The sequence below is a fragment of the Pseudophryne corroboree genome, chromosome 11 (assembly GCF_028390025.1).
Source record: "Pseudophryne corroboree isolate aPseCor3 chromosome 11, aPseCor3.hap2, whole genome shotgun sequence".
NCBI lineage: Eukaryota > Metazoa > Chordata > Amphibia > Anura > Myobatrachidae > Pseudophryne > Pseudophryne corroboree.
In genome coordinates this window covers 306,660,518-306,685,993 of record NC_086454.1, presented here as the reverse complement: position 1 = coordinate 306,685,993, position 25,476 = coordinate 306,660,518, and the positions used below count along the sequence as shown (strand labels likewise).

The following is a 25,476-nucleotide window of genomic DNA, read 5'->3' as shown; positions in this document are numbered from 1 at the left end:
GTGTGCACCTTGCTCTGTACTGGTCTGTATCTGTGTGCAATTCTCACATACACTTACTGTGTATGCACCGTGCTCTGTACTGGTATATATCTGTGTGCAATTCTCACATACACTTACTGTGTGCGCACCTTGCTCTGTACTGGTATATATCCGTGTGCTATTCTCAGATACACTTACTGTGTATACACCGTGCTCTGTACTGGTATATATCTGTGTGCTATTCTCACATACACTTACTGTGTATACACCGTGCTCTGTACTGGTATATATCTGTGTGCTATTCTCAGATACACTTACTGTGTGCGCACCTTGCTCTATACACTGGATGTACAGTAATACTCAGTACTGGTCTATGGGGGGGGGATTCAGACCTGATCGCACGCAGGCGTTTTTTGCGATGCTGCGAGTAGGTAGCTTCTGCCTACAGGGGGAGGGGGTAATAGCTGTGCAGGGGTGCGATCGCTTGTGCAGGGAGCTGCACAAAACAAAAGTTTGTGCAGTCTCTGCACAGCTCAGGACTTGCTCAGCCACTGCGACAATCCGGCCAGGAGATGACGTCAGGAACCCTCCCTCCAAACGGCTGGGCACGCCTGCGTTTTTCAGGACACTCCCTAGAAACGGTCAGTTGACACCAACAAACTTCCTGACTTGACTTCCTGTCAATCTTCTTGCAATCGCTCGTGTGATCGCTTTCTTTGTTAACTCCGGCGATCCCCGTCGCCCGATGCGCCTGTGTATTGCGGAGCAAACACATGCGTAGTTTAGACCCGATCACACCGTTGCAAAAAAAGCTAGCGTGCGATCGGGTCTGAATGACCCCCCCTATGTCTGTGTATAAAGGGGGTACACACGGAGAGATCTGTGCTTAAATTCTAAGCAATCTGACTAGAAATTAGATTAGAAATTAAGCACCGATCTCTCCGTGTGTATGCCCATAGCGATAGCGATGCGCGGCCCCGTGCGTCGCTAACTCTAGACTGGCCTCCATGCATGCCAAATCTAGTAGATCGCTAACTTCACTGCTGTGTGAAGAGAGCAGCTCCTCCCTCGCTCAGCACACATCTCGCTGTGCTGAGCCGGGGAGAGCTGTGTACTGAGCGGTCTGTGCTGGATCGCTTAGCACACACCACCCCCGTGTGTACGGGGCTTTGTGTGCAGTTCTCAGATATAACTTTCTGTGTATGTACCTTACTCTATACACTGGATGTACAGTAATACTCAGTACTGCTCTATATCTGTGTGTATGGATAACGGCATAGTACCACTTCTCTTGTGCTATGTGCAGTTCTCAGATATAACTTTCTGTGTATGTACCTTACTCTATACACTGGATGTACAGTAATACTCAGTACTGCTCTATATCTGTGTGTATGGATAACGGCATAGTACCACTTCTCTTGTGCTATGTGCAGTTCTCAGATATAACTTTCTGTGGGTTCGGTATATAATACCGGCAGCCGGGATGCCGAATGTCACTATCCCGACATCGGCACACCCTGATGAGTGGAATGCCAGCAGGGTGGAAAGCGCAACGAAGCCCCTTGCGGGCTCGAGACTCTAGAGGGGGAATCACCGCCACAGGTTCTATAGAGGGAGACTCTAGAGGGGGAATCACCGCCACAGGTTCTATAGAGGGAGACTCTAGAGGGGGAATCACCGCCACAGGTTCTATAGAGGGAGACTCTAGAGGGGGAATCACCACCACAGGTTCTATAGTGGGAGACTCTAGAGGATGAATCACCCCCACAGGTTCTATAGAGGGAGACTCTAGAGGGGGAATCACCGCCACAGGTTCTATAGAGGGAGACTCTAGAGGGGGAATCACCGCCACAGGTTCTATAGAGGGAGACTCTAGAGGGGGAATCACCGCCACAGGTTCTATAGAGGGAGATTCTAGAGGGCGAATCACCGCCACAGGTTCTATAGAGGGAGACTCTAGAGGGGGAATCACCACCACAGGTTCTACAGAGGGAGACTCTAGAGGATGAATCACCACCACAGGTTGTATAGAGGGAGACTCTAGAGGAGGAATCACCGCCACAGGTTCGATAGAGGGAGACTTTAGAGGGGGAATCACCGCCACAGGTTCTATAGAGGGAGATTCTAGAGGGCGAATCACCGCCACAGGTTCTATAGAGGGAGACTCTAGAGGGGGAATCACCACCACAGGTTCTATAGAGGGAGACTCTAGAGGGGGAATCACCGCCACAGGTTCTATAGTGGGAGACTCTAGAAGGGGAATCACCTGCCTTGCCGGTATACCGGCGGCAGTATGGTGCCCACGTCAGGATCCCCGCGTCTGTATTGTGACTGCCGGGATCCCTGCGATCGGTATGCTAACCGCATACCCTTTCTGCGTATGTACCTCTTCTATATGTTGGATGTAATAAACTGTGCTGGTCTATATCTGTGTGTGTATATGGATAACGGCATAGTACCACTTCTCTTGTATTATGTACAGTTCTCATATACTGTAAAACTTTCTGCGTATGTACTGCTCTCTATATGCTGGATGTAATACTCAATACTGGTCTATATCTTTGTGTATGGAGAACGGCATAGTACCACTTCTCTTGTGCCATGTGCAGTTCTCTTATATAACTTTCTGCGTATGTACCTTTCTCTATATGCTGTATGTAATACGCAATACTGGTCTATCTCTGTGTGCGTGGATGATTGCATAGTACCACTCTCTTGTGTTATGTGCAGTTCTCAGATATAACTTTCTGCGTTTGTACCTCTCTCTATATGGTAGATGGAATCCTAAGTACTAATTTACTATGTATAACTTCATACCACTTATCTTTTTCAAGACACATCTCGATAACCAAGAGAATGACTAACACAATCATTTGGTTTGTAAAATATTTAAATCCACTGAACTAAACAATGACTTTTTCAACAAAATGATGCAGCATTGCATATTCTCTAGACTAAAGGCAATAATGCACCACAAAATATACGTTGATAACGTGATTTCTCTTATGTCCACAGGTATCCACAGGATAACATTGGGATATTGTCGAGCGACAGCGAAAATGGCACCAACACGGTCACGAGCTTTCTGGCCTCCCAGGATGCATTGGGGCCTTCACCATATAGTCCCGCCCACTGACTCAGTAAAATCAGTTCTTTCCACAGCGATTTTAGGCAGGGACATCAGGTAGAGACCTGTTTAGGTGATAGGAACACACATGCACACCCTTCCATACAAGAAGGAATAGGTTTTAGTGATTGTCTAGATCCTCAAATCAGATGCGTCAGGGTAGGATCCCTGTGGATACCTGTGGACATAAGAGAAATCACGTTATCAACGGTAAGTTCTTACCATAACGTACATTTCTCTGGCTGGGTCCACAGGATTATCCACAGGATAACATTGGGATTCCCAAAGCCATTTTAGTGGTGGGGACGCTCCTGATTGCACAGGAGGACCTTTCGCCCGAAGTCTGCGTCATGAGAGGCAAAAGTATCCAAGGCATAATGTATGATGAATGTGTTTATGGAAGACCATTGGCTGCCCTACATATCTGTTCTGCTGATGCACCCTGTTGTGCTGCCCAAGAAGGACCTACCTTACGTGTAGAGTGTGCAGAGACATTAGCCGGAATAGGGAGATCTGCATGAGAATAAGCTTCAGATATAACCATTCGGAGCCATCTCGCCAGCGTCTGTTTACTAGCAGGCCATCCTGTTCTATGAAATCCGTAGAGGATGAAGAGAGAATCTGTTTTCCTGATGGCACTAGTACGATCTATGTAGATTCTTAAAGCCCGGACCACGTCCAGCGACGCTTCTCCCGCAGAAAGTCCCGATACCTGAAAAGCTGGGACCACAATCTCTTCATTCAGGTGAAACTTTGATACCACCTTTGGAAGATAACTAGATCTCGTTCTGAGAACTGCTCTGTCTGGAAAAAAAACTTAGGAAAGGAGACTTACACGATAATGCTCCTAAATCTGACACTCTTCTGGCTGACGCCATTGCCAGTAAAAAAAAGAACTTTAGCCGTTAACCACTTAAGATCTGCTCTCTCAAGTAGTTCAAACAGAGGACCCTGGAGAAATTTAAGAACTAAATTCAAATCCCAGGGAGCTGCAGGAGGAACAAATGGAGGTTGAATATGCACTACTCCTTGGAAAAACGTACGTACATCCTGTAAATCAGCAATCTTTCGCTGAAACCATACAGTTAACGCTGATACTTGAACCCTCAAGGAAGCAACTTTCAAACCTTTATCCAATCCTGCTTGAAGAAAATCCAAAATCCTGGACACTTTAAAGGATCATGGATTGAATTTTTTTTCCAGTACACCAATGAATATAGGCTTGCCATATTCTATGATACACACGGGCCGAAGAAGGCTTTCTTGCTCTAAGCATAGTTTGGATTACTTGTTTTCGAAAATCCTTTAGCCTCTAAGATAGAGGTTTCAACAGCCACGCCGTCAAAGACAGGCGATCCAGATGACTGTGGCAACAAGGACCCTGCATTAGCAGATCTGGACGTTGAGGGAGCAGTATCGGCGCTTCCACGGACATTCTCAACAGATCTGTGTACCAATGCCTTCTTGGCCAAGCTGGAGCTATTAGAATCACTGCTCCTTTTGCTTGCTTTATCTTTCTCACTACTCTGGGTAACAGAGATATTGGAGGGAACAGATACGCCAGCTGAAACCTCCATTCTACTGACAGTGCATCTACAAGGACCGCTCTTGGGTCCCTTGTTCTCGATCCGTACCTTGGAACTTTTTTAGACAAGACGCCATAAGGTCTATCTCTGGTAGACCCCATCTGTTCACCAGTGTCTGAAACACTTCTGGGTGTAGTGCCCATTCGGTTTCCCGAATGGTGTGTCGACTGAGAAAATCTGCTTCCCAGTTTAGTACACCCGGGACAAATACTGCTGACAATGCTGGGAGATGGAGTTCTGCCCATCTTAGAATGGGAGTTACTTCCTCCATCAGTCTCTTGCTGTGAGTACCTCCCTGATGATTGAGGTATGCTACTGCCGTCGCATTGTCTGAGCGAATCTGGACTGGTCTTCCTTGCAGACTGTCCTTTGCCTGAACTAGAGCCAAGTAAATGGCCCTTTTTTCTAACAGATTTATTGGCAGGCGACTTTCCCTTGCGGTCCATTTTCCCTGGAACCATAGGCTTCCGAGTACCACCCCCCAGCCCTGCAGGCTGGCATCTGTTGTCAGGACTTGGCACTCTTTTATCCAAAAGGGTCTCCCCTTGTTTAAATGGTCTGTTTGTAGCCACCACGCTAGAGACCTTTTTACGCTTACTGGAAACTTTATCTGCTTTTTTATCGTCTGATGATTTCCGTTCCATTTGGTCAGAATAAGGTGCTGCAATGGTCTGGAATGGAATTGCGCATATTCCACCATGTCGAAGGTTGATACCATCAGACCCAACAGTCGCATTGCTGCATGGACTGACATTGTCTGGGCGTGCAACGCTTCCTGAGCCATGACCTGCACCATGACTATCTTTTTATCCGGTAGGAGAACTTTCTGTAGGTCTGAATTCAATATGGCCCCCAAATGAACCATCCCCTGTGACGGATTCAGGGACGACTTTTCCCAATTTATGAGCCACCCGTGTCTCTGTAAACAAACTATCGTCTGTTGAAGATGGCTCAACAGTAAATCTTGTGACTGTGCTAAGATTAACAGGTCGTCGAGGTATGGGAATATTCTTATCCCCTGTTTGTGCAGACAAGCTGCCATAACCACCATGATCTTGGTAAACACCCTGGGTGCTGTAGCTAGCCCGAAGGGCAGATCTTGGAACTGAAAATGTTCTTGGAGGATAGCAAACCTGAGGTAACACTGATGTGACAGTTCTATAGGCACATGTAGGTAAGCATCCCGTACATCCAGAGATACCATGTAATCTCCCGGTTCCATAGCCAACATTATGGAGCGTAACGTCTCCATGTGGAACTTCGGGATCCATATGTATTTGTTCAACATTTTCAGATTTAGAATTGGTCGATATGACCCATTTGGTTTCTGGATTAGAAATAGATTGGAGTAAAACCCCTGTCCCCTTTGTGATGGAGGTACTGGGACAATCACACCTGATTGCAGTAATTTTTGGACTGCTTCTTGCAGGGCATTGGCCTTCGACTCTATACAAGACGGGCTGGTGCAAAAAAATCTTTGAGGAGGCTGCCTCCTGAACGGGAACCCATACCCCTGAGATACTACCTTCTGCACCCAGGCATCTGCTGTTGACTGTTGCCATATGTGTGCAAATTGAAGGAGTCGGCCCCCAACCCTGGGGCTGTAGGAGTGCTTGATAAATTCTCCTCATCACTTTTGCCGCTCACAGACATGGTATTAATCTGTTATTGACTACACAATTTGTGACTGAAAATCACCCTATATGTCAGTATATAGAGGTGAGATCAATCTGACCACAGTGCACCCGATTTGAGGGTCAGAACAGGACTGACATTACACAGAAAAGTCAGCACACATACTAGCAGTCAGTCACATGTTAAAGCATTAGACATTGTCATATGAGAATACAACCTCCATAACAACTTATACATAAGTAGGAAAATTGTACTTCTGTTTTTTGACTGGTTCTTTTTTCAACATAACATGCAGAAAACACAGTAATATACAGGTCTCATATGCAATAGGTACTAAAAATTAACAATTCATACTAAGAAGTAGAGAGAATTTTTAGTACTGTGTACCCTGCCTCCAGAGAGCGGGATACAGGGAGACTCACCACACTTCCATATCCAAGCAAATACGCTCGTAAGACGCTGAGTGGATTCAGACGCTACTGATGTACACTACCGCACTTGATAACTGATAACGGACACAGTTGCTCACTGGCGAACACGGACGCTGAGCGGCTTCCACGTGTATGCAGACGCTAAGGCCTGCGACTCGGTCTGGGCGGGATTTATAGTGTACACAACCACAGCGTCTAAGCTGCGACCGAGTACCCTCGTGGTAGCATCTGAGCCGGAAGTGAGGTCATTCAGTTCATGAAACGAGAGACGCGCGGAAACTGGCCATGAACTCGGAGGAGGGGCGGCCAGGAGAGCGTCTGAATCCCCCAGTTGACTTAAACTCCCAGGATCGCGGCCTCTACCTAGTCCTGGCGCCTATGATCCCCAGAGCGTAGCGCTGTCACACTCGAGATGTTCGGCGCATCAACACACTGTTTGTAGTCTCCACCAAATCAGTGTAGCTGTGTCCTGACCCCTCTAGTAAGAGGAAGTCCATAGACTCACCGTCTCCCCATGCTCCGGCCACAGCCTGGTTACGTCTGCTGGACCTGCTAGAACATCCGACACAGACGCCCGTCGAGACAGCACTATTAAGAGAAGGCGCTCAAAAACCCAATATAGTAAGTCTATAAAAATAAAATAACAAAAAGCTTGAGGCTGCTATATCAGCAGTCTTGCGACCACGTTTCCTGCTGCACCAAGCAAAAAAACTGATTTGACTGAGTCAGTGGGCGGGACTATATGGTGAAGGCCCCAATGCATCCTAGGCCAGAAAGCTTGTGACCGTGTTGGTGCCATTTTCGCTGTCGCTCGGCAATATCCCAATGTTATCCTGTGGATAATCCTGTGGACCCAGCCAGAGAAATAACTGGATAGATAAAACAGGAGGTCACGATCCACGACTGCAAGTCCTTAATGCGGCTGCCAGGAATAAGATTCCTCCTACAGGATGAGAACCCGGCATTCCTCTGTGTGTATGGAAAAAAGCAGCACTCCAGTGTGTTACACTAACACATTCACAACAGCCTTCAGTTCAGTATTAGGACACATTAACTACGCAGGAGAATTTGTTCCCAAACTTTCTCTGCTTCAAATCTCATCTGACGGTTCTCCGCGTATTGACTCGGAGGCTAATGAAGCAGAAATGACATGTAAATGTATTATACGGCAGCTCAGAGTGATGGGTACGAGACATCCCCTTGTAATCAGGAAACAGACATAACACTGCCACAAATTGGGTATTACAGACCGCTCAGTCTTATTACAATGCAGATAATACACCAACGCAGGGACAGACATAACTGCAATACCAATCGCTCTATGGAAAGCAGAGACGCAGATTCCACATCATTTGCAAACATATTGAACCTGCCTTTCTAGGTAAACAATCCTATGTTTAACACAGAAGGAAAACATGTAGATTTCCTATATAATGGAAGCTTGTGAGCAGGGCCCTCCTACCTCTCTCTATCTCTGGGGCCCTTTTATTGAGTCTCTTTAGCCTTAAAATCTTGCAGAAATACTAGATTAGTTATTGGGGCTATTAAAGAAGAGCCTTAAGAAGGAGAAATCAGACTCGTCTGCATCAGGCTAAATAATGCTGCAGGACACAGTCCCCATTTTTCTCAATGGGGACTGTGGTCTGGCTCTATTCACCAAGGTTAGCTTATCGGAGCTAAGCCCCATTAGTTAATGCCACCTTGAGCTAGCACTGGCCATTGTACCCTATTGACTACATTTTATTTTTTGTCCTTGAGAGGGATCTTTAGGATCATTCGTATATTGCGGAAACGACTCTCAAGCCGGAGAGCCTGAGGAAACCGCCAACACTTAGGCGTGGGCTTTTCACTGAGGCTCCAAAAGGAACCCTGGATTGATAAATGGGAAACCTAAAACATTTCAAACCACAGTGTCTGTTATCTTTCGGGGACATAACATTAATACTAATAAACAGACCCCAACGTCTTTTATTACCCAGTTTAATTTGTGATTTTCCAAGTGTAAAGCTCTCAAGGAGTATGTTGGTGCTAGGATGCCAAACGATGGCCGAGTAACCAGACAGACAGTGTTAATCACAAGCAGATTTACAGCCATGTTTTAATGACATCTGTCTGTATAACTGCTGTGTGGTCAGCTGTCGGCATAATATAAATTAGCTGTTGTCTGATACCGGTCCCAACTATCCCAGCATAGGTGAGACAGCCACGATCTGAGGGCTCTGTCTTGCACAGTGTCTCCTGTAGCTCACAGCATCTGTGTCCTGTGCTCCCCACTGGTGATGAATGGGCATTGGAAAGGAGCGCCTGGCAGTATAGTTGGCCATTACCACTGTCACATGGCCACAGCTCCTATCCCAGATCTGAAATGTTGGGAGGTACGGTTACTTGAGGCTCTCATAAAAGGATTCAGAGCCATTCAGAAGCCAGTACTCTAAGCTGGCAGACTGCCTACATGGTGAGCTTGTTGTGAGCTGGTGTGGCTACGCAACACTGGGCCCTGGTCGGTGAGGGGCTTAGAGACTTTCTGCCTCCCTGTCAGCACATGTGATGTACCCACTCATATCATTAATACTTTATATATATCAACTGAAGAAACAGCAAATATTACTGATTTCATGCAGATATGTAATAAGGTGTAAATTGTAAAGCGCAACAGAATATGCAGGCGCTATAAAAGTAACTGTTAAATAAATAAATATTTGCTATGTATTGCCTTATACCTGATTTATGGATAAATGCCTCGTTATTGGAAGCTTCTATGCCAGAGTCAGCCCTTGTTAGACAGACTCAGAAGGAATTCTAGCAGATGCCCCATAATGGCTGCTATATGCCCCCATGATCTTATGTCTGAGTGGATACAACCAATCGGAGAGAAGCTAAAGACCAGGCGCAGTAACACACACGGAGCTGCATTCACGTCAATTTCCTCACTGAAAAATAATTGGATTTTGGTCTGACTTCTCTATAAAGATATGCGATAATCCTATTTGTGCAGAACGTGTGTTTGATATATTTACTGGGTACTTAAACAGTCCTGTCAGATGTATTTGTCAGTTCTGAGCGGGGGGTCCGAGCCGCAGTAATCTCTATACTATTTAATTGGACAACGCAGAGGAAAAGGAGGGATAAACCAAATAACCACAGCTAGAGTCTGTTACCCGAGTACCGGATAATCAGGGGGAGGCGGAATACCAGCGAGGAGGGAATGTGGGTCTAGTCTATAAAATATTTGCATGAGGACCATTAAAGCCAATATTCAAGTTGTCTTATAGTTAGAGAGTTCCGAATAACATTCACAAATATATGTGTATGCACAAGTTATAGGAGCTATTCAGAACTGAATACATCCACGCCTGGTAGACTCGTACCAAAGAATCAGGCGGTGGTAAGGATCAGGACTGAACCCAGGAAAATAATCTGGAACGGATTCAGAGTGAGCCTTGCAAATTCATGCTAGGTGCGAGCGCCCCACCGCCAGTTACATCCATTTATCCACAGGTGGAGATCCACCTGACGTCCGCGCTGCTCTGAAAAATAGCCCTGCAGATCCGCAAAGATGGCCGCCTCGGACGCTTGCACGGTGCAGAAATGCTGCCCCTTGGATTGCAGCTCTGAATCAGGCACAATGACGTTTCCTTGTTAAACTCAAGGAAAGACAACATGGATTTTTAACTAAAGATATGGTGGATGGTGGATTCACATTTTAATTAAAGGAAATACTGGGATGGGTGGTATTCAGTATGCCGGCTGTTGGGATCCCGGCGCTCAATATACCGGCGCCGGAATCCCGACAACCTGCATACCGACAACTATTCTCCCTCTTGGGGGTCCACGACCCCCCTGGAGGGAACGTGCTACAGTGCCCGCAGCTTGGCGAGCCCGCAAGGGGCTTATTTGCGCTCGCCCAGCTGTCGGTATGCTGGCGGTTGGGATCCCGGCGCCGGTATGCTGTCCGCCGGGATCCCGGCCGCCAGCATACCATACTACACCTACCTGGATTACCCAACTTGCACATATTCTACTGAAGAATCTGCATGGAGAGCCAGGGTATGCAGTGGTAAACCAGGCATAAACCAAGAACTACAGTGTCGCATGGGTGTGGCCAGTGCCACATGGGTGTGGCCTGCTGTGTGGGCGTGGTCAGTGCCACGTGGGCATTTACACCCGAAACAGCTGGGTTTTCAACATGCAGCCTTCCAGGCGCTATGAAACTACACATCCCACCATGCCCTGCCAAAGTCTTGCCATGAGGTCATGCTATAATGGTGGCAGGGCGTGCTGGGATGTGTAGTTCCAAATCAGCTGGAGGGCCACATGTGGAACACCCCTGAGATACACTGTCAGTCCCATTGTCTGGTCATTATCATGCTGTAATGATAATGGGCCTATTTATATTGGGAGGCCTGGAGCTGTGGTCCCATCCGCCCCATTGTTAAAACGGCCAAGCTTGCAGTATAGGAATGGAAGTTTGGTGCAGATTTAGTGTTAAATGTTATAATACGTAAAAGAAAAATGTGTTGGCACACCGGCGTTTCCGAGGCTGTATTTAAGATAATCGCAGCTTTACATCTATCTTATAAATATGCCTGGCACCCGAATGCAATGATCATAATCCACTAGGATGCACAAAGATACACCCAACAGACATACGCAAGACAGACGCCTCCCGTCAGAGCAGTACAGAGGACTCCTGCCAAAGACTTGTCATTCTGAATATCTCCTCTCCATAAATCATCTTTTATTGAACATTTCTAATCCAAGTCAGCGATAACTAAACTAACGTTGTGTTAGAATAGCTCAGCCAGACACTGGCCGTTGTGATGTAGTGTTTGTTCTGTGTAAGTGTAATCATTGTTAGGTAAATAACAAATGGCAGTAATGCTACAACGATCACAGTGAAAAAGGGAGATCACTTTGCATTTTCATTATTATTCAACTTTGCCGAGGTGTCAGCGGAATGAGTTACGACGGCAGTAATGTCCACGGTTACGTACACATCTATCAGCGCTGACATTCTAATACATTGGACGTTGGCGGTAAAAGAATGATTAACTCGTCTCCTGTGCTCCAAGATGGAATTTCATCACCCTTCATTGCTTAATTATGATGCTTAATATCTCCGAGATGAATATGCTTCCATCACGAGAACAGTGATCGACAACAAGGGACAATTACATTTACTTTGTAAAAAAAAACAGAAAAAACAACAAACACGTTGTGAACGGCTAATAACTGCAATTTGTTACCTTAACACACACATTCCTTGTGTCTTGTTTACGGCATCTTTGCATATTAAGGTTTGCACCTAACTTTTTCCAAATTCCTACCACAATGACGTCCAAAGATCTGCTGTAAAACAGGGTGTCCAATTCATGTATCGCCATTTTTGATTCATGGGGCTATTGACCTTCAGATGACTTCAATGTCATTCTTGACTCTGAACTATCATTTGTTACCCACATTCAGTCTCTCTCTAAATCATGCTACATACATCTAAAAAACATATCCAAAATACGGCCATACCTTACAAGACACTTCAAAAACTCTAATCCATGCTCTCATCATCTCCTGAATTGATTATTGCAATAGTCTCTTAACTGGTCTTCCCAAAAAGAGACTCTCACCACTACAATCCATTCTGAATGCAGCGGCAAGACTAATCTTCCTCGCTAGACGTTCATCGTCTGCAGATCTGTTCCGTCAGTCCCTCCACTGGTTGCCGGTGTTCTACCGTATTCAATATAAAATACTTCTACTCACATATGAAGCTATTAACCAAACTACACCAACATATATCTCTTGACTCATCTCAAAGTATCTCACAACTTGACCTCTCCGCTCTGCACAAGATCTGCGTCCCTTCTCGCTTCCACTCACGATTGCAGGATTTTCTTCGGGCAGCACCCACCCTACGGAATGCCCGTCCCACGCACAATAAGACTCTCCTCTAATCTCCAAACTTTCAAGTGTTCCCTGAAAACTCACCTGTTCAGGTAAGATTATCAAATTTCGTAACCGCCCACGTAACTTTCAGAAGCATTCGTATCCAATTACGGGATCCGTTCAATTTGCCGGTCGTCGAGATCCCGAGAGGACAAAGACAGCGGAATCCCAGCAAAAAAGGACTATTCCCATTTGTGGTTGTCCACTACACCCATAGAGTGGGAATAAAACCTGTGGCATAGGCAGCGAGCCACTGAGACCACAGTGTGGCGAAGGCAGCTATCCCGCAAGGGGACTCTTTGTGCTCTCCCCACTGCCTACATGTCGGATATGGACAGCCGGCATCCCGCCCGCCAGTAAATCGTATGCATTTCCTAATTAGATCCCATCAGGACTGTCTCTCCAATCTGGTGGGACCCCTATGCTATAGATAGCACCTATCCTTGTGTATTCTTCCTAATCCCCTATAGATTGTAAACTTGCAAGCAGGGCCTTCCTACCTATGGGGGTCATTCCGAGTGGTTCGCTCGCAAGCTGCTTTTAGCAGCTTTACACACGCTAAGCCGCCGCCTACTGGGAGTGAATCTTAGCTTCTTAAAATTGCGAACGAAAGATTCGCAATATAGCGAAAAGACATCTCTGTGCAGTTTCTGAGTAGCTCGAGACTTACTCGGCATCTGCGATCAGTTCAGTGCTTGTCGTTCCTGGTTTGACGTCATAAACACACCCAGCGTTCGCCCAGACACTCCTCCGTTTCTTCAGCCACTCCCGCGTTTTTCCCAGAAATGGTAGCGTTTTTTCGCACACACCCATAAAACGGCCAGTTTCCGCCCAGAAACACCCACTTCCTGTCAATCACATTACGATCACCAGAACGAAGAAAAAAACGTGAGTAAAAAACCTAACTGCATTGCAAATTTACTTTGCGCAGTCGCACTGCGGACATTGCACATGCGCACTAAGCGGAAAATCGCTGCGATGCAAAAAAATTTACAGAGCGAACAACTCGGAATGCCCCCCTATGTCTGTTTGTTATTACCCAGTTTTGTGTTAACAATGTTCTTTCCAATTGTAAAGCACAACGGAATATGCTGCGCTATATAAGAAACAGTAAATAAAAAAAATAAAAAAATAAAAAAAAATATCTCGGCTTGTGCAAACCCTCCTGCAACGCTTCTTAAATATACTTCTTCCTCCTGTGCATCTTAACGTGGATACACACTGGCCGATATATCGGCCATTCTATTGAACAGCCGATATATCGTGGGTCCGTCGGCCAGTGTGTACGGGCGATATGTCCGTGAACTCAGTCGTTCACAGACATATCGCGACGGCCCCGCAGGACAGCCTACGGGCAATATATCTACTGATATATTGGCGCATTGCTGTGTGTGTACGGGCGACCAGCCGGCCGCCCCTACACATGCTGTGGCGGCCGGCGGTGATTGACAGCTGAACTGGGCGGGCGTGTGTACACTCCCGTTCAGTTCATGACGTCAGTCCCCAACGGATCGAGCAGTGTGTATGCACAGCACACTGCCCGATCCATCCATCTGCAGATCATCGGAGATGTTTATTTTGTTGTCTACAGACGATGACAATCTGCCGTGCACTCTACACTGGATAAAATTGCATGAGCAGCTTTTGCATCGTATCCATGGGGTGGTGATTGAGAAATATATGCCTGATATACCAGGCCGGTCGCGTGCATATGATACCGTATGTGTTAGCAGGTACAGATGTGTTCTCATATACTTAGCATCAATACACCATATGTCGCAAGACGCTTGGAGCAAGTAAGCTGCGCAGGTCGGTGTGGTGTCTTTTTTGCTCGAATGTGTATCTTAATGACAGTGTGATGCGGCACACGACTGCACGGATTAATCTGACATGAGACACTTGTATATCTGTGTGCGACTTTGTCTGTATATGTAGCACAACGGAATTTGGTGTGGGAAAAAAAAAAAAGGCCATGGCTGCCATATTGCAGCACATCACATACAGATACAGACTCTGTCGCGCACAGATATACGTGTCGCATATCAAATAATCAGTGCATTCTCCTAAAGTGCTTTAGTCCCACTGCACTGCCATTAAGAACCACACTCGAGCAACAAAGGCGGCACAGGCAGAGTCTCAGGGACCGGGCGCACCGAGAGGGGATGTTTGGTGTGTTTGCAGAAATAGTGTATGAGGAAACAGCAGTATAATAAGGGCCTAAGTATTAATCGACAGGACCATACCCACGGTATATCACATTGTATGACTTGCATGGAAAAAAAAAAAAGTTTAATTGTGAAGTAACAAATATTTTGCCTCGTACAGCAGCACCACAAGCTTTATTGAGAAACTTGATTATCTAGTTACTGACACATTTTAATTACTTTTACAACTTGTGCTATATTCCTTCATTGATAGTAATAAAGGTTCATTTTAATATTTAAAAAAGCTTTTTTCACGTATTAGTCTTTTTTCTTAAACGTACTTAGGGGGTCATTGCGAGTTGATTGTAGCTGTGCTAAATTTAGCACAGCTACGATCATTCACACTGACATGCGGGGGGACGCCCAGCACAGGGCTAGCCCGCCTAGCATGTCAGTGCCGGCCGGCCGCCCGCCCCCCCCCGCAGAAGGGCAAAGGCATCGCACAGCGGCGATGCCTTTGCACTTCAAGAGTAGCTACCAGCCAGCGCAGCTTTAGCGATAAACTGCAGCGAGCGATCGGGTTGGAATGATCCCCTATGTACGTACTTAAACTACAGTATGCTACTATCCAAAGAAGGAAGGAGTTCTTCACAGTAAGGGTATTAAGGATCTAGAATTCTTTACCAGAGACGGTCGTAATGGCAGACTCAGTCATTAAATTTAAGAATGGGTTGGATACATTTCTAACTGAAAAAAATATCCAAGGATATAGCATTTAAAAAGATTGTATTGCATAACTACGGGTATATCAGGTTAGTTACAGGATACTATAGGATCTAATAAAGGTTGAACTCGATGGACAACTTGTCTTTTTTTCAACCTTATTAACTATGTACCCCTACAGAGTCCTCTCTATCTTTTCCCTTAGTGTGCATGGAACATATCTGTACCAATAACAAAGGTGGAGGTAGATGAATGGACCTAAAAACAATGTCAGGGTGTCAAGAATGGCACTGAATGCATGGAATTAGGGTTACAAACACATTTACCTTATTATATGGAGGACACAGAAGAACTCAGGCGGCTCAGGGAACAGGCAACCCATTAATGCAGGGAATGGAAGGGTCACGTTACAGAGAGAGGCTTTAGAACATACAGGGAGATTTAGCAAACCTTCTAAAAAGCACAAGTGAGATGTTGCCCATAGCAACCAATCATATTGCATCACTTATCTAGTACATTCTATAAAAAATTTGTTGTTTTTTTTTATTGATTTTCTGGGAATGGGCGCGTAGGGGCCCCAGTGCATTGCTTTGCCTAGGGCCTACAATACTGTTAAGACGGCCCTACTCCTCCACAGATCTCTTCATGTCGGCGAAAACAAGGCATGTGGCCTAAATAAAATGTACGGCTGCAATGAGACAAATTCAGAGACTTGCTAACAATGATGTGTCCGCATACATGTAGCCTCAATACGCCATGCGGTGCGAGATGCCTGGCGCGGGTATCTGCACCGAGCAGTTGCATCTTTTTCCAGCTGATTGTGCGTCTTAAATCACAATGTACCTGACTATGTATATGAAGCACCATGGAACTTGGTGTGAAAAAAAAAAAAAGCCGCAGTCGCTGCTTCGTTGCAGATTCAGACTTTGTTGCAGAGGAAGGGCACATAGGCCCTCATTCCGAGTTGTTCGCTCGTTGCCGATTTTCTCTATATTGCGATTAGTCGCTTACTGCGCATGCGCATGGTTCGCAGAGCGCATGCGCTTAGTTATTTTACTCAAAAGTTAGGTATTTTACTCACGGCATTACTAGGATTTTTCTTCGTTCTGGTGATCGGAGTGTGATTGACAGGAAGTGGGTGTTTCTGGGCGGAAACTGTCCGTTTTATGGGTGTGTGTGAAAAAACGCTGCAGTTTCTGGGAAAAACGCGGGAGTGGCTGGAGAAACGGGGGAGTGCCTGGGCGAACGCTGGGTGTGTTTGTGACGTCAAACCAGGAACGAAACTGACTGAACTGATCTCAGTGGCAGAGTAAGTCCCGAGCTACTCAGAAACTGCAAAGAAATTTCTATTCGCAATTTTGAGAATCTTTCGTTCGCAATTCTGCTAAGCTAAGATACACTCCCAGTAGGCGGCGGCTTAGCGTGTGCAATGCTGCTAAAAGCAGCTAGCGAGCGAACAACTCGGAATGAGGGCCTTAGATCCATGTAATGGGTAGGGGGCAGATGTATTAACCTGAAGAAGGCATAAGGAAGGGATAAACCAGTGATATGTGCAAGGTGATAAAGGCACCAGCCAATCAGCTCCAATATGTAAATTAACAGTTAGGATCTGATTGGCTGGTGTGTTTATCACCTTGCACATATCACTGGTTTATCACTTCCTTATGCCTTCTCCAGGTTAATACATCTGCCCCACTGTCTCTTTAAACAGGACAGTGAAGTTGTATACTCCAGCGATCTGCACGAACGAACCAAGCTCACAAGCTGCAAATGAAATAAGCGAGACACACATTGTTCCCAGACGCTGAAGGGGCTATAATTTAGCTGTGCTTACTCAGTTCTCATCTCCGTCATTACAGCGTTTTTCTAATCCAATCTATTTATACAGAACGTCCATAAAGGCTGCCATAAGGAATAATAGGCAAATCAAATGGTGCTGCGGCTTAATTAGCTCATCAACGTGGCAAAATAATGAAATGAGCCTGTGTGCAAATACCTTGAATGCAATTCCGTGCTTCCGTTGTTGTATTTGCTGCCTCTCTCCCAGATCCCAAAGTCTGGCACTCTGTACGCCCGCTCCACGCAGAACACCAGGTTCTGGATAAAGGACACCTGCAAAACAGGGGAGAAGACCGGAGATATAAGGCTAGGAACCGCAGAAGGGAAACCGCAGGAGGAAAAGATTACAAATACATGTGCAAGATGTTACAATAAGAAAAACATACATAGGAAATAATAAAGTGACCGAGAGTAAGACCATGAACACGGAGGTAGGGGAGGGTGCCAGCGAGTAAAGGAGGTGGCATGGGGAAAGTCAGGTAAGTGGCAATAGAAGGGCAAGAGCAAAGAAAGTGTGGGGTGGCAACGCACACTTCAGGAGCACGAGATGGGCGAAAAATCAGTTAAAAAAAAAAGAAAAAGAAAAAAAAAAAGAGGACACAAAAGAGACAGGAACGGGAAATATGGTCTCAAGGAAATGCAAGAAGTCATGGGGGCAATATAGAATGTAAGAAGACTAAAAAGTAGAAAAACAAAAAATATTCAATAGCGAGAGAGAATAAATTGACAAAGCAAGTACAGAATAACAAAGACGTTTCCTGGAGAACAACCTATGCAGAACGTGACACTCTTCCCATTTCCGCTTGAGTTTTAGTTCCTGCTGTAAAACACGGTCTCGGTAAGACCGCAGGTATATGGGACAACAATGCCGTGTCGGCGTTATTAATGGTAACATATGGGCACTGCTGTTCTACATCAGACTTAATAGCGAATCCCCAAGAAGCTTCCACAGTCTAAAGTGCGTAATTTAACTCAATTAGCAATAATGCGTTGTGGTGATTTGTCATAGTGACACCGAAGCCGAGGACCCAGCAACAAAACTTCCAGAGACGTGCAAGACACGAGAAATAAGCAGGGCAATCCAGAGAAGTGGAAGATGGGTAACGGTGAATGACTTTACAGAGGATAAACCTAAACAAAGAGAAAATACATCATGGGGGGAGAGGAAAGGCCAAGCGTTTTGGAACCCATTTTAGAAGAGCGGGAGAGGGTGTTAGGGAGGTAAGGAGAGTGGATGATAGAGCGAAAGAGGGAGAGGGGTGTGTTAGGGAGGGAGATTTTTGAAGAAGGAAGAGATGGGGAGGGTGGGGGAGAAAGTGTGGAAAAAGGAGAGGGGGTAAATATAGGGAAACAGAGAGAAAAGGAGGAAAAGGGGTAGAGGGAAAGGAAGGGAGAGAGAAAGCAAGGTAGAGAGAGACGTAGAAGAAAAGGGAGAGTGGGTGTTACAGAGGGAGAGAGAGATAGAGGGCGAGATTAAAAGGGAGAGAGAAAGAGAGAGGTGAAGAAATACAAAAGGGGGAAGAGGAAGGAGAAAGAGTATGGTGGGAGCTAAGATAGAGAGAGAGAGTGTTTTAGAAGAGTGTGTGTGTGTGTGTGTGTGTGTGTGTGTGTGTGTGTGTGTGTGTGTGTGTGTGTGTGTGTGTGTGTGTGTGTGTGTGTGTGTGTGTGTAGAATTAATTTGCATCCTCAAAGGAAGTTGGACAGGATAACTGGTGAATCACAAACTAAAACAAGTATTGGCATCCTGCTGTTTGTCAGTTGTACCGACCAGAGAGACAGACTTGCCTAGATGAACCTTACGGTTCCACCACAGCTGGAGAGCTGAATGTTATCCACCTCTAATACATTCGCCAATATCCTCACACCCATTCCACCATCATGGACTTTCACAAATGACTCACATTGACGAGAATAACTTGATATCATTAAATTAAAAACCACTATTAAACACTGCTTACCTATAGTTCTCCTTCCCACCCTAGGGAGAACCCTGAAGTCTGTAATAGTCCAGTGACATTCTCTTCCAAGCATGCTGCAGTTTGTTGTCATAGACCCTCCCACCCAACATCTTCCCACACACAGAGGCGGGACTCTGACAACAGGCTCTCAGTTTGAAGAAGCACCCGCCTACATACACTCCTGGATCTGGGAGAACATTTTCCTTTATTATGAACTCTATTTACTGTTGCTATGAGCAGAGAACGGCCCAGATTAAGGGGGAGATGTATCAAACTTTCAGAGAGAACAGGAATGTCTCCTAGATGGGATTTTAATGCAAGCTGTGTCATTTCTGTATTTAACTCCACATTAACTCCTTATTTCTCATCCAGCCGCCGCACACAGGCCTCGAGGTCAACGCTCTATCTTTGGTTAACACCATAAGAACAGCTCAAGAAAAGGACGTCACAGCCAACAGCTGGGCTAATCCCAAAGCAATACAGAACCCACTTCTGCTATAGGGTAGGGATTTACACATAATGTAAACAGTGAGGCATGAAAGGGCGCAGAGCGGCTCAATACCATGAGGTCTTTACATGTAGCAAGAAGGGTGCATGAAATCTATAGCACTATTAATATAATACCGGGCTTTGGAGTGCAGGCTGTTTATAAATCAGCAGTATCTTTCCTGTGCAAATAAGCTGTACATATTCAACGGGCTCCTCCGCCAGTCCTGCAGTCAGAATATGGATTTAGGAACACGGCGTCCATACAGTTGTTTGCAAATGATAAGGTGAGGAAAGCTACAGCAATCTCTGCGTAATAGCCTGTCTGTCGGGTATGCGGAGGAATCACATTTCTAAGCCCATAAGAACAGAAACCCAGCCTGAAAATGAAATTGTAATCGCTTTGCAATGACCAAAAAAATCATATAATGATAATAAAAGAAAAACAAATAAGATTTTTTTTTCTCCTTTGGACTTGAATTTAATGGGAAACAGAGAAGTGTTACAGATGGCTAAAAGCAGCCACATTTATGCTGAACCACCTCAGAGGAAAAGCAGCAGACTCTATCCTGCGAGGATTGCTAATAAAGCCGCGATAGGCTGCGGCTCGGCCTGGCCTCAAGTCCTGAATGACAGATCGCTGGGAGAAACAGTGGACGAGATTGGGGCATCTAGCGGAAAACTGATCCCACTCGCCGTAACCCGGGATGCAGATCGGCAGCTGCTCCAAAGAAGGGGACTCATTTATTGGGAACATCAGCCATAAAGGCCTTTTTCTTTCATCCCAGACTCACATCATATAGAAGAAACCATGGGTGTTACAGGACAGAACTTAGAGGTCCCAGGCATACAGCTCTCACTTTACTTCATATAAAGGAGGGCTAGGATTGTTTTCAAGATGGATGGAGTCCCCCTTTAATGATATTATATATATATATATATATATATATATATACACACACACATACATACACACACACACACACACACACACACACACACACACACACACACACACACATCATATCATATAGAAGAAACCATGGGTGTTACATGACAGAACTTAGAGGTCCCAGGCATACAGCTCTCACTTTACTTCATATAAAGGAGTGTCAGGATTGTTTTCAAGATGGATGGAGTCCCCCCTTTAATGATTATATATATATATATATATATATATATATATATATATATATATATATATATATATAAAGTTTTTCTAACTGTACTCACGGCATATCCTGAATAACTTGCCCCGTTGCCCTCCATGTGTAGGAGCAGGTCAAAGCTCCTCCAAAGCACATTATGATATACAGTATGAGGCGGCACTCAGTAATTACAAGCAGCTTCTGCTGATCCAAATGATATGCTGCATGCTTATATTCTGTGTGCGACCGCGGCTGTATCTGCATACCAAATGAAACGTTACAGGTGTTTTCCAGGAAAACACTGCAGCATAGCATTTTGTATGCAAATAGAGTCGCAGTCACACACAGAATATAGCCATGCTGCATATCGGCCCTCATTCCGAGTTGTTCGCTCGGTATTTTTCATCGCATCGCAGTGAAAATCCGCTTAGTACGCATGCGCAATGTTCGCACTGCGACTGCGCCAAGTAACTTTACTATGAAGAAAGTAATTTTACTCACGGCTTTTTCTTCGCTCCGGCGATCGTAATGTGATTGACAGGAAATGGGTGTTACTGGGCGGAAACACGGCGTTTCAGGGGCGTGTGGCTGAAAACGCTACCGTTTCCGGAAAAAACGCAGGAGTGGCCGGGGAAACGGTGGGAGTGCCTGGCCGAACGCTGGGTGTGTTTGTGACGTCAACCAGGAACGACAAGCACTGAAATGATCGCACAGGCAGAGTAAGTCTGGAGCTACTCTGAAACTGCTAAGTAGTTAGTAATCGCAATATTGCGAATACATCGGTCGCAATTTTAAGAAGCTAAGATTCACTCCCAGTAGGCGGCGGCTTAGCGTGTGTAACTCTGCTAAATTCGCCTTGCGACCGATCAACTCGGAATGAGGGCCATCATTTTAATCAACAAAAGCTGCTTGTGCGTCCTATTGCATTACATTGCGTCTAAGACGCATTTTCACAGAAAAAAACGCAAAAGGGCGCTTGGCGCAACCAAGTCACATGGCACTCACGCAGATAAGCCGTTTTTAATCTTTTACATTGTACGGGCAATTTTTTATCATTGGACTAGTTCTGAATAAATGTGTGTTTTTATTTTTAAAAACGGATTGCACCATTGGTCCTTTTCTGCTCTTATCTCCCTTACATGAGGTAAAAACAAGGGAGAAATACCACCAGGATACCACAGATGACATCTAATTTCACTGCATATTGAAAGTGTGACATTTTTGCCATTAAGAAAGGTGGTAGGAATTCCACCATATACGGTACACCTTCAATTTGTAGGGGTGATACTGAAGGTGTTGGGCACACTGTTTTACATAATACTACCCTAGGAGACGCCTATTCTCACCCTTTGTTTTTCAGATTTTAAAAGGTGCGCTTGAACAGCAAACCACAGGAGGAAAGGGCTGCCACCCCTTAAAAAGGAATCTAGGGGAGTGTATTAGGAAACAAAAGCTATCAATATAACAGCGAAGAAAAACCGAATGGCTCAGGTTGTTAAAAAGGTTTTGCGCCTATTACCACCCCAATTTGTTATATATATATATATATATACACACACCGAAATACCAAGTTAAACCTTAAACTGCGCTATATATATATCAGATGAGGTATTAAGAGTAAAATAGAAAGGTGTAGGGGATTCTCATGGGAGCTATATCGCCTTACAATTCACAATACAATTTTTTAAAAAGAATATTCATTCGGTTCACTTAGCGCCCTTTTTAGAAAATTTATTTGGGGAAATAAGAGCCCGCGAATAGGACTGATAAAACTTCAACAACCGGTCACTAACGGGGGTATTCATTTTCCTAATATCTTACATTATAATCATGCAGCAGTACTGCGATACCTGCAAGATTGGTTATCGGAAAAGGACCTTTATGCTAACACTTCTCTGGAAGGACAGTTTTTAACCAACTGCAGTTTGACGGGTTTGTTACACTTACATGACAGTGAAGTAGAGGATAATATACGTAATAACCCCTTACTATGGACTACGAAACGTCTTTGGCATATTCTCCGTCATAGACAGAATTTAAATTCTTATCATACCCTTCACTCACAATTTCTAAACAACCCTGATTTTCAGGGTGGATTGGCGGCAACGCCATTTGACAGATTAAGACTTGAGGGACTATATAATGTGGGGGCACTTTTGGATAAGGTAACCAGAACACCGTTATCATACGCAGTAGCGTCGGAGAGATTCCCGGGTTTCCAGAGATACCCTTTCACATATATACAGGCTAAACTTTATGCTATGGCAGTGGTGGGGAAACTATCTAACGATGACTGGATTAATACTTTGGATGTACTGCTGGTATCAGAGTTAACGGTTAAGGGGCGATCTCACATCATTATGCTTTTCTGAGAAAGGGTATTGACCATAACCAAATTCAGTCGGGTATGTCCGCTTGGGTACGTGCTATCCCCTCCCTGACGTGTGAAGGTTTGCTAAAGACACTCTGCTGGTCGAGAAAGACAATTCCGGCGATTCAATACCAAGAAATGTTTTTGAACATCTTTCATAGGGCTTATTTCTCACCACGCAGACAACATTTGGCAGGGTTGATATCATCTGCATTTTGCCCTAGATGCCATGCTGATATAGCAGATATGTATCATTATTTTTGGAAATGTCCCATGTTGAGAATATTTTGGCTTAAAATAAGACGATTTGCCCTTGAAAATTTGGTAAATTATATTCCTTTTACGGATAAATGGGCAATATTTGGTATGTTGCCAGGAGAGCAACGTATAGATAGAGGGTGTAAACGCTTGTTATTAATTATAAGTGCGACTGCCCGCAAGGCAATTCTGCAGACATGGATTGAGGCAACTCCTCCCACCCTGAAATTATTTAAAGAAAAACTACACCATGTATTTAACATGGAGTGGATTGACACTATGTTGGAGAAAGAGAAGAGATCGGCGGGGTTCTTCGGAACCTGGGAAAGTTATATTGATATTTTGTCAATTGAATTACGTACCAGAATACGTGATTCCCTGAAACTCACACAATGGTATGCTATTCGAGAATTATCTGGAGATCCACCGGTAAATGTGCAACTCTAATTGCCTCATTTGTGCACATTGACTTATCGAAGCTAGGGGGTGGTTGGAGACACGGGGGGTTGGATGGGAATGATCTTTAAATACATAGTCTCATGGGAAAAGACACTGAACTGAATCTTTTTTATTTTTGTACAACAGACAATGTCGGTTTATTGAAATGTACAATTGGACTAGTGGTTGATTAATGTCATATACGAAACTCTATACAGTACTTTTTATGGATAACTTGAAGGATATCGAGGAATTTGTATGTATTATGGATTTCTGAGTGTTTCAATAAAAATTATATATAAAAAAAAAAAAGAATATTCACATAAAAGAAATTCATAACATTGTCACATACGTCATTGACACAAATATATAACCCTTTTTCAGAATTATACATCAATCACATAGACATATACAACTTTTCATATTAGTCTGAGGAAGAGGTCTTGATGAAGTCCGGATAGGACGAAACGCGTTGGTTTCTACCAGGTATAACCCATCCTCTCAAGTTAAGATATTCATTCCTCTTTGTACCTTGATTTTTTTACTTTTATTTTATTTTATAGTTTTGTTATTTTGGTCCTCTTGTTTTACATTAACTTACAGCGATATATTTTTTGTATTTTTATCCAGCTCCAGAGACATTTTAGTAGTTTTTTTTATATGTGGCTTTGATATTCCATTTTTACTGGTGTGATTTATATGTGATTAAATTGTGTATCATTTTTTAACATAGTCTCCTATAATTTATGTGACACCGTTGGTCGCTTAGAAACACCTTATCCAATGTTTTTTTCATATATATATATATATATATATATATATATATATATATATATATATATATATATATACACACACACACACACGTATATATACAGTCTATAGTTTTAGAAGGGATCCAGTGAACATCCCGGCGTTCAGGATCCCTACACTGGAATGCCAATGCCGGAATCCCGACATGGATCGAAATGCCTGCGTCCGGATCCCAGTCGATCTGTGCTGGGTCTCCTGCTTGGTAAACCGCGCACGGAAGGAGGGGGGTTTAGGCTGCAGACGGAGGGTTAGGGTTTAGCAACCCTGGGTATGGTTAGGGGTGTAGGGTTAACATACTTACCCAGACCCCTGTCGGGATTCTCTGCTTCGGAATGGCGGTGTTGGTCATACAGTCTGACCGCCAGCCTACCATCCGCCAGGACATTAGAAGTATCCGATTTTAGGAGACCCCCATTTTTGCTGATTTCATTGAAATTTACTAGTTTCATGTCTCATGCAGCAAGTAAACCAACGGAAATAAAAAAGAAACCATTTAATCATTTCCTCTAACAAACGGAGATACCCACTGAGCACGTGCGGCTTTCCTTATACCATGTTCAGGATTTTCTTCCCACACATGTACTGCTCTTGCAGGCT

The 25,476-nt window shown here is 44.6% G+C and overlaps 1 protein-coding gene across 5 annotated transcripts in view; it reads right to left on the bottom strand.

Annotated features, from left to right (window-relative positions):
• The window catches only part of PHKB (phosphorylase kinase regulatory subunit beta), a 413,553-nt gene that overhangs the window by 203,868 nt on the left and 184,209 nt on the right, over nucleotides 1-25,476 (bottom strand). For all 5 annotated transcript variants that reach the window (XM_063945574.1, XM_063945575.1, XM_063945572.1 and 2 more), the window contains one exon: nucleotides 17,565-17,680. In XM_063945574.1, the coding sequence (XP_063801644.1) occupies nucleotides 17,565-17,680 (116 nt within the window). The remainder of the gene's footprint in view (nucleotides 1-17,564; nucleotides 17,681-25,476) is intronic.